The sequence below is a fragment of the Phyllobates terribilis genome, unplaced genomic scaffold, assembly GCF_046119375.1.
Source record: "Phyllobates terribilis strain yellow unplaced genomic scaffold, ASM4611937v1 Scaffold_3__8_contigs__length_932513732, whole genome shotgun sequence".
Classification (NCBI taxonomy): domain Eukaryota; kingdom Metazoa; phylum Chordata; class Amphibia; order Anura; family Dendrobatidae; genus Phyllobates; species Phyllobates terribilis.
In genome coordinates, this window is record NW_027362763.1 from 91,806,654 (window position 1) to 91,816,805 (window position 10,152).

General features: G+C 41.4%; 1 protein-coding gene across 1 annotated transcript; it reads left to right on the forward strand.

Moving 5' to 3' along the window:
• The first annotated feature begins 5,612 nt into the window (after positions 1–5,612).
• LOC141258862 (uncharacterized) lies at positions 5,613–8,035 on the forward strand. The gene is made up of 2 exons (XM_073674051.1): positions 5,613–5,975; positions 6,200–8,035. Exon 2 carries the CDS (start codon positions 6,208–6,210, stop codon positions 7,840–7,842), a length of 1,635 nt encoding a protein of 544 aa, XP_073530152.1. The 5' UTR covers positions 5,613–5,975; positions 6,200–6,207; the 3' UTR covers positions 7,843–8,035.
• Positions 8,036–10,152: the final 2,117 nt, after the last annotated feature.

The window sequence follows — 10,152 nt, forward strand, 5'->3', positions numbered from 1 at the left end:
AGAGACGTCGCATGCGCAGATCGATATCTCATCCTAATGAAGACATCATAATTACATTGTGTATCCAGTTCAACATGAAACATTTGGTAAAAGGTCCTCTTTTATAACAAATTGCAAAGGTTTTATAAGCTCTTTGCATTGTTTACCGTTACGGTTGATCAGGAAAATAGCCCTTTAAAATTGCACTGAACTGATACTTTGACTAATTATATGCAGTTTTATTATCCAAAAAATAATATTTATTTGTTGAAACTGGAATACCACTTTAAATGGTCGTATCAATACATGAGGAAGCAGCACTGCATCGGTAGCCATAATGTATGGGGGTTACCTAATAGAAATTTAAAGGCAACACTTTGAAAAATTTGTGTTATTTTTCATGGGGTCGTTTGATTGTCATTTCCTATTATACTGCTCCCATTTGACTTCTGGTTACATTGTTGAAGTAATGTAAAATCCATTGCTATACAGAATATTATTCATTATCCTTATGATATGCTTACATAAGGCATGAATGCTCACAATGATGACAAGTGTCAGATTACCACTGTGATAAACACTACGTATAATAATCCATGTACAGCGCATGAATTAAGGATGTAGACTGTCATTATTCAGTTACTTAATGACGTCTTTACCCAGTGTTAATGCATATATTTAATGTAAATCAGACCTTTTACGATTTCTTTATTCCGTTAGCTGTTTTTCCACATACAGCCAGGACAGATTTGTAAGAACATTTTACTGCAACATTCAATTGAAAGTCTTGGAACGGTGCGACTCCATACTGGGTCCAAATTTGGATCAAATGAAAAAAAAATTAAAAGAAAAAGGAATCCGTTACCATAATAAAATGTAATAGTATGTCCTAGTGATCATATAGATACACAGGCTGTAATGGCCTGGATCAGGGAAACCTCTGATCTCAGTTGTTTAACCCCCCTTAGATGCCTCTATCTATAGCATCTTTGGCATATAAGGCGTTTTACCGAGTACTTGTCCTTTCATCCTTTCATCTGACCACAACCTTCTCTCCTTCTCTGTCAAAGACTGTCTCCTCACCTGTGACACCCCCATTAACCATACACACAGAAATCTAAGTGCCATTAATATCCAGCAACTTATGAGCAATCTACAGTCATCTTTAGCTCCCATCCTCTCCCTCTCCTGTCCAGCCTCAGCATTGTCACACTATAACAACCCATTGCGGAGTGCCCTGGATGAAGCAGCACCTACTACACGCAGAATGACCCGGCATAGACGGCAGCCGTGGCACACGAAGCAAACACATTTTCTCCAGCACTGCTCAAGGTGTGCTGAGCGTCTGTGGAGAAAATCACTTTCAGCAGAAGACTTCATCCACTATAAGTTCTTGCTCAAAACTTATAACTCTGCTCTCCATCTGCAAAAACAAGTCTACTTTACCACTGTCATCACATCTCTAGCCAATAATACTAAACGACGCTTTGAAACCTTCCACTCCCTCCTGAGCCCTAAAGTACAGACCCCCATCACCAACCTAAGTGCTGACGATCTGGCCACTTATACCCTACAAAAAATCAATCATATCCGTCAAGACATTCTTGCACAATCCCCTCAGAGTCTGGATCCCCTTCCCTCCCGCACCTCAAGTTCACTTTCCATCTTCGAGCCGGTCACAGAAGAAGTGACCAGACTCCTCGCTTCTTCCCTACAACCAGCAACAGTGACCCTATTCCCTCACATCTCCTTCAGTTCCTTTCTCGAGCTGTCACTACCCTCCTAACTAAAATATTTAACCTCTCTCTTTCTTTGGGTATCTTTCCGTCTTCATTCAAACATGCCATCATAACTCATTTACTTAAAAATCCATCCCTGGATGTGAACAGCACTGCTAACTACAGACTGGTCTCTAATCCCGTCTAATCTGCTATCTCTCAGATAACTCTCTTCTCGACCCTTTACAATCCAGTTTCCTCTCCTCACACTCTACTGAAACTGCCTTCACTAAAGTCTCTAATGATCTACTAACAGCTAAATCAAATGGTCACTACTCTCTGCTGTTTCTCCTGGATCTGTCTGCCTCTTTTGACACTGTGGATCACCAGCTCCTCCTCACTCTGCTCTGCTCTATAGGCCTCAAGGACTCCGCTCTCTCCTGGTTCTCCTCCTATCTCTCTGACCGCTCCTTCACGGTAACTTTTGCCGGCTCTTCTTCCTCTAATCTTCCCCTTACTATCGGGGTTCCACAAGTGTCAGTCCTAGGCCCCCTTCTCTTCTCTCTATATACTGCCCCTATTGGACAAACAATTAGCAGATTTGGTTTCCTGTGTCATCTCTATGCTGATGACACCTAACTATACACCTCTTCACCTGAAATCACCCCCACTCTAATACAAAATACCAGTGATTGTCTGTCCACTGTCTCTAACATCATGTCCTCCCTCTATCTGAAACTGAATCTATCCAAAACTGAGCTCCTTATTTTTCCTCCCTCTACTAACTTACTATTACCTGACTTTTCAATTTCCTTTGGTGGCGCCACCATAACTCCCAAGCAGCAAGCTCACTGTCTTGGAGTCATATTTGACACACAACTTTCCTTTATTCCCCATATTCAATCACTCACTCACTCATATCACCTGCACCATAAAAACATCTCCAGAATCTGACATTTCCTCACCTTTGATACTGCAAAAACTCTTACTGTTGCTCTTATTCACTCTCATCTTGACTACTGCAACTCTCTTCTTATCGGTCTCCCTCTAAACAAACTCTCTCCTCTCCAATCCATTCTGAATGCGGCAGCCAGGGTCGTATTTCTATCTGGCCGCTTCACCGACGCCTCTACCCTGTGCCAGTCATTGCACTGGTTACCCATTCACCACAGAATACAATACAAACTCATTTCTCTCACCCACAAAGCTCTCAACAGTTCTGCACCGACTAACATCCTCCTTAATCCGAATATCACACCTCCGTCTCCAAGACTTCTCTCATGCCGCGCCAATTTTCTGGTATGCACTGCCCCAAACGATCTGACTGATATCTAGCCCCTATGTCTTCAGACATGCTTTAAAAACACATCTGTTTAGACAAGCCTATCACTTCACCTCACCAACCTAACTCTTCCCTGTTCCCTCCTAAATGTTAATTTTAATCTGCCCCTGCCTATTCATCTGTCTCCACATCCTCCATGCACCAAATACCACACGGTAACTGCCGTCAGACAGATACTGCCTGATGACCATGTTCTACCTATTGTGTCCCTCCATTTCCATATAGATTGTAAGCTTATTAGAAGGGCCCTCACTCCTCATGTAACTGTTGAAATGTGATTCATTGTATTGTTTATATTGTCTGTACATGTCCCTACATAATTGTAAAGTGCTGCGGAATATGTTGGCGCTATATAAATAAAAATTATTATTATTGTCAGTGCTCCAACCACAAAAGCACAGACTGCTCATGGTTTACCATGGGAGTTGTGAGCCTCTGTCACTCTGGGAATGGGGAGAACCCAGTGTATAATGACAGGAAAAGGCAAGGGTGCCCTACAAGTAGGGAACGGGGGAGTGGAGACCCCTAAAAAGCTCAAAAGACAAACCCTGACTCCCCTATGGACCCTATATAGGTTCTGCATCTATCGCCGAGCAGGATACCTGGCCCTAGCTGACCCTAAAGCTAGGCCCTAGGTAGGGAGGGGGAGGGGTGAGCACTAGTCAGCCCCACTGCAAACTAAAGTACACACAAAGGAAACAAACAATGGACTGCACTTAGCTTTAAGATGACACCGGAGGGAACATGGCTACAATCCACAAAGGAACTCCAAGGAAATTCTAGCCGAGTACTAGAATTCCAGGCCTGAATAGATCAGTACATTCTATCACCAGCAACTCTCTGGAGAAACTGAGTGTATTTAAGGATAAGGCAAGGGCGTTCTAATTAGCAGCAGAAGGTGAGGATCACCGCTGGGTCCTAGAGAAAGAGGGATTATGAAAGGATCAGAAAGATGTTTGCAAGGCCAAACGCAGCGACCTTCTACAGCTGGACCCCTTATGACTGTCTGTCAAACCTAACACACCTGTGACAGCTTCCCAACTGTAAGTATTTAACTATTACAGGAAATATTAATTTACGGTACTAAAGTATTTTAAACTTCTTAGTGAGATAATAAGAAATATTAAATTTACCCTGTGGCGACATTTGGACATACTGGTACGACCTTTACCGGGTGTTCGTGCATTATGCTGGCTCATGTGCTGAGGCGGCATCATACCATGGCAGTGTTACACACGCTCTCATCCCTTCCTCCTGTCTGCATCGGCCTGGTGCTACTGTGTTATCTTGAGTGCAGCTAGTGGCTGCTGCAGACATTAGAGAGGGATGAGAGCACACCTGCACTGACACAGGGTGTGTGCTCGCTGGGCTACTGTAGTGTCAGTGATGACTCCTGATCCAGAGAACAATAAAGCTAACAGTACAGAGAATACTAATTGAGACCTAGGGTGCACCAATGACCCCTCATTTGTTTATGTAATTATTTTTGTTTATGCAAAACTAAGGTAGTGAAATCTCTACTACAAGTATGATATCTATAGGGGCTAAGTCTGCTCCATGATGGTGTAAGTGGTTCAGTTTAAGTTTTGGTGGTGATAGACTCCCTTTTAAGTAAAACATGGCTAAAGGAAGATAAAAAAGAAAACAGGTGGGGGAAAAGGGGGAAAGAGGTGGGTGGACAGTAGAGTATATGGGGAGAAAAGAAAAGAGCCAGGAGTCAGAGTTAAAAGTATTACGATGCGTGTTTTCCTGCTGATAAGCTATTCTTTGACACATGTGCCCATTGGTCCCAGACCCTGAAATATTTATTTTAGATGTTATTTCGGATACCAGTAAGCTGTCTGTTATAGGGAACCTGTCAACATGTTTTTCACATGTCATGTCCTTTTTGGTAAAGGGAGGTGAGTGTTTTTGGTTTTTAGTTTTTTTATCTTTATTGTACACATTTTACTTTTTTGCAAACCTGTTTTACTATTTCAATTTCACAACCATACACGTCACGACAATACTGCATGCTAATACCAACTGTTGCTTTTTGGGTGTGGACCTACGGGTACCTACCTAGCAACATAGCTTTTTTGGGTAATATACATTTTTTGTCATGGGGAAACAGGGTGGATAAAAATCAATGTTTTTTTAAAAAAAATCAAAAAAATCGGATTTTTTTGATTTAAATCGGATTTTTTTCAATAAACTGCTTTTTGATGAAAATATTTTACCATCCAAAGGTTCTTCCATCATGAGATAAAGCTGAGTTGTTTAACTCAGTAGAATAAAGGCTGTATATGTGTAACATTCACAATGCCATGCTCTTCCAGAGGTTTCTGTAGGATTAGTGGGCAGTTTCTCTCCTATATTATCACAGACGCTCGCTTTACTTACGCAGTTCTCAAAACTGAATTTGACTCCGCAGAGGTCCCAGCCTCTTCTTCACGGCAAAAAAGTTACAACATGAACAGAGTTGAGAAAAAGACCTTAATCCTATTGTTCTACAAACCTATGAATACAGAATCAACCCCTTCAGTGCCAAGTCCAAGAAGTTAGACAATATGTTTCTGATTGTTTGGAGTGGAATAGATCTGTACAACACAAGAAGAATGTGAATCTAAGTGTGAGGAGGAGGAAGGGCAAGCAGACAAGAAAATGAAAGTGAAACTTTGAGCACAATACTGCAGCATAGCCACAGACAGACAAGTCTGGATCTGTTTGTGTGTACGATCTGAGGTTTATTACATTCTTTCCTTATAATGGCAGCAGGCCGTAAAAGAGACCCAGTTTGGGAATATTTTAATGAAGCTCCTTCGCCTATCGGTAAGGCAGGCATGCGTGCAAAATGCAAACGATGCAACAAAGAGATGCAAGGCCTGGTGGCGCGAATGAGGCAACATCATGAGAAGTGCGGTGATGAAGATGACCAAAGAAACACTTCTGAACAGGTAGGATCTGTTGGTAAACATTTTTATTGAATCCTATTTCTAAAGACTGAACTGTCATGTGTGAGAAAAATTATATTTCTTATTATTACTGCATGTTACTGTCATTTGGTACAGTTATGAAGAAAAACAAATATTCCTTTTGGGGCAGGGGCAGTGATGTGTTGTGTACAATAAGCAGAAATTGTATAAACAATAAAATAACAGCATTGACTTTTTTTGTTTAGGGGAATTCATGGATTCTGGAAACTATCCACCTCCAAGATCACCATCATCCTGTTCTACAGTTTCAGAGTTATCCATCCAGGATAGTGCTTCATTAGCAGCAGCATCATCATCATCAGACACCCACAGCCACATATCACCATCACCATCACCCAAAAGGAAGAAAAAACCTTTACCTCCTGGAACCACCATAGATAGGTTTGTGATAAGAACTAGCAGATTAGAAAAAGAGTTGATTGATGAAAAAATTGCCCAGTTTATTTATGCAACGAACTCTTCTTTCCGTCTGACTGAGAACCCACATTTCATTAATATGGTTCAGTCACTGAGACCAGGATACAGTCCACCCAGCAGAGCTGATGTTGCAGGGAAACTGCTGGATCAAGTGTATGACAGAGAAATGGAGCAATGTGCAACAGCTCTGGAGGGTAAAATTGTTAACCTAAGTATTGATGGGTGGAGTAATGTCCACAATGATCCTATTGTATGTGCTTGTATAACAACAGAAGAAGGTAAAGTCTTCCTTGCACAAACAACTGATACGTCAGGAAATGCACACACAGCAGAATACTTACAAGAAGTGGCAGTAAAAGCTATAACAACATGTGAACAAAAATTCAAATGTCTAGTACACAGTTTGGTCACTGACAATGGTGCAAACGTATCCAAGATGAGAAGAAATTTAGAAGAGCAGGGAGGGAATACAAAGCTGCTAATAACATATGGTTGCAGTGCTCATTTGCTGCACCTCTTAGCCAAAGACTTAAGTGTTCCAGAAATAAAGGCTAATGTTGTTGAAATTGCTAAATACTTCCGTAATAATCATTTTGCAGCAGCAGCTCTGAAAAGGATGGGTGGAACCAAGCTAACGCTCCCACAAGATGTTAGATGGAACTCTGTGGTGGACTGTTTTGAGCAGTATATCAAAAACTGGCCTATTCTGATGACACTTTGTGAAGAAAATCGAGATAAAATAGATGGCACTGTCACGGCCAAAATCCTCAACATTGGGCTTAAGAGAAATGTTGAACATATGCTGAGCTTCCTGAAACCCATCTCTCAAGCTTTAAACAAAATACAGAAAAATAGCTGTTTTATTGCGGATGCTGTTGAAATTTGGAAGGAACTGAGTGAACACTTAAAAACAGAACTACACATGGACAGAATTAAATTACAAGCAGTAAACAAACGAATGGGACAAGCACTGACTCCAGCTCATTTTTTGGCAAATATTGTCAATATCCAATATCAGGGTCAAAACCTAAGTGCTGAGGAAGAGGAGTTAGCTATGACATGGGTATCCAGCAATCATCCATCTTTAATGCCAACTATAATAAACTTCAGAGCTAAGGGGGAACCATTCAAGAAATATATATTTGCTGAAGATATTTTAAGGAAGGTCACACCAGTAAACTGGTGGAAGTCACTTAAGCGCTTGGATTTAGAGACTGTTCAAGTAATGATTTCACTTTTAACAGCAGTAGCTTCTTCTGCAGGCGTTGAAAGAATATTCTCTTCCTTTGGACTCATTCATTCTAAATTGAGAAATCGGTTGGGACCCAATAAAGCAGGAAAGCTTGTTTTTCTTTTCCAGATTATGAATAGGAACAAAGAAGAAGATGATGATGAAGATGACGACGAGTGAGCTACAGAGGACAGCAGGGACAGTAGTATTTAAGTTTTTCATGTGTCGGCTGGGCTGACAGTCTAAGTTTCTTAAAATATATATATATTTTGTTTAGCCAAATTAGTTAACAAACATGGATGTTTGTTTAAGCAAATAACTTATGCTGTAATGTTGTTATTGTTTCAGTTGAATAAATCTATTTAAATTGTTATTAAGGTCAGGATTATTTTTCTCCTTCCTAAGTACAACAGAACAGTGGTGTCCAAATATGAATGATTAACCCATTAAACTGGGGAGAAAAAAGTAATATAAAAAGTGATTCTAAAAATCTTCATCTACTTGCATGTTAAAGTAAAGTAGCAAGAACTAGTTTAGGTAGAAACTTTGATTTAAATCACTGATTTAAATCAAGCCTTACTGACTAGTGATTTAAATCAAATCCACCCTGTGGGGAAATAATTAAATATAAAAAAAAATCTATCTCTCTATATATTATCTATTTTATATATATATCTGTGTGTATATATATATATATATATATAAATCCATATCGACAACATCCATCTATCATCTATGTACTGTATTTTATATCTATCTATTATCTAGTTATCTCGTATTTATCTATCTATTCATATATCTATCTATCAATACAAAAATAAAGCCAATTTAATCATTTACACCACAAAATACTGCATATTGTTGACCAAATGTTCCTTTCTTGGCATTCACCCACCTAGCAACATAGCTTTTTAGGGTTGCAGTTTTTTTTCGGGGGGTGGGGACGGACGAGCATTAAAAAGTTAAATGTTTTACATAATGGTTTTCTTAGTCCAATTTAACAACTCTACTCACCACAACGATACTAGTAGCTCTTGCCACATCTTCCTTTGGGTGCATGTACCTACCAACTAAAGTAGCATTCTGTTATACTCACATTTCATTTTCAAATACCGGTTTTACTAGACCAGTTTTGGCAACCATACACCTTATAACTATACTGTAACTGTTGCTGAGTTTGGAAAGTTTGTCCCTACCTGGCATTTGTTATGTCGTCCTTTTTGGGCTGGGGAAAATAATCTTTTTAACAGAAAATATTACAATAAATTATTACAGTAAATCGAGACATTTAACTGTGCTGGTCTGTTTTGGCACACCTGTTTATGTTGGCAAATCGGAGACATGTACATGCCACACAGATTCTATGGGCATGCAGTTTTTGCATTCATTTTTTTGGCCATCACATGTATCCTATCTAGCATTTATGGTTTATTTTATATTTTTCCAGGATTGGATAAGTGTGGTTACATTTTTTTTTCAAAATGTATGGTAAACGAAAAAATGGCTCTGGCTGTGTGAGACAAAAAAGCGAACCTTACCATGGCAAAAAAATGTGGGATCTGCAAGCAGCAGCACTGGCACTTCTGGCACCAGCTGTCCTGGCAGTAGTAACAAACCCAGGTCACAATTGCCTTCCTTTTCCGCTAGCAAGTCAATTAGTGGGAAGCGGATGGGTATCTATAATATAAGGCGGGATGCTTGTCTCTGTCTGAAGCCTCGATAGACTGCGCATGCGTGACGTGCAGTCTGGCTCCAGAGAGAAGCAGGCATCCAGCCGTTACAGGTAAGAGGAGGCGTATGGTGCCGGAGATCGCGGGATGCGTAGACACTGAACACATACCGCGATCTCCGGCGCCATACTTACATACTTACCTGACCGGGAGGAGCTTTGCCGCGGCGCATCTCTCCGCTGGAGACCGGGGGCGGAGTGAAGGCGTCGGACCGGCGCGTGCGCATTGCGCTATCCGGCGCCATTTTACTGAAGACACATTTACAGTGTCTCCTCCCCCGGCCTCCTGCAGAAGAGGACGCAGCAGCGCTGGAGTACAGAGAAGAAAGGTGAGTATAACTGTTTATTTTTTTTGTATGTGTGTACAGTGTGAAAGGGATAAGGGGGCCACACATAACAGGATTGTGGGGTGAGGGGACCATGCATATATCAGGATTGGGGGTGAGGGGTACCACACATACCAGGATTGGGGGTGAGGGGTATCATGCATACCAGGATTGGGGGGTGAGGGGTCTCACACATACCAGGATTGGGGGGTGAGGGGTACCACACATGCCAGGATTGGGGGTGAGGGGTACCACACATACCAGGATTGGGGGGTGAGGGGTACCACGCATACCAGGATTGGGGGGTGAGGGGTATCACGCATACCAGGATTGGGGGGTGAGGGGTGCCACGCATACCAGGATTGGGGGGTGAGGGGTGCCACGCATACCGGGATTGGGGGGTGAGGGGTGCCACGCATACCGGGATTGGGGGTG

Excerpts from the sequence above, each read along its gene's own strand:
- LOC141258862 (XM_073674051.1), top strand. The coding sequence starts at position 6,208 with ATGGATTCTGGAAACTATCCACCTCCAAGATCACCATCATCCTGTTCT.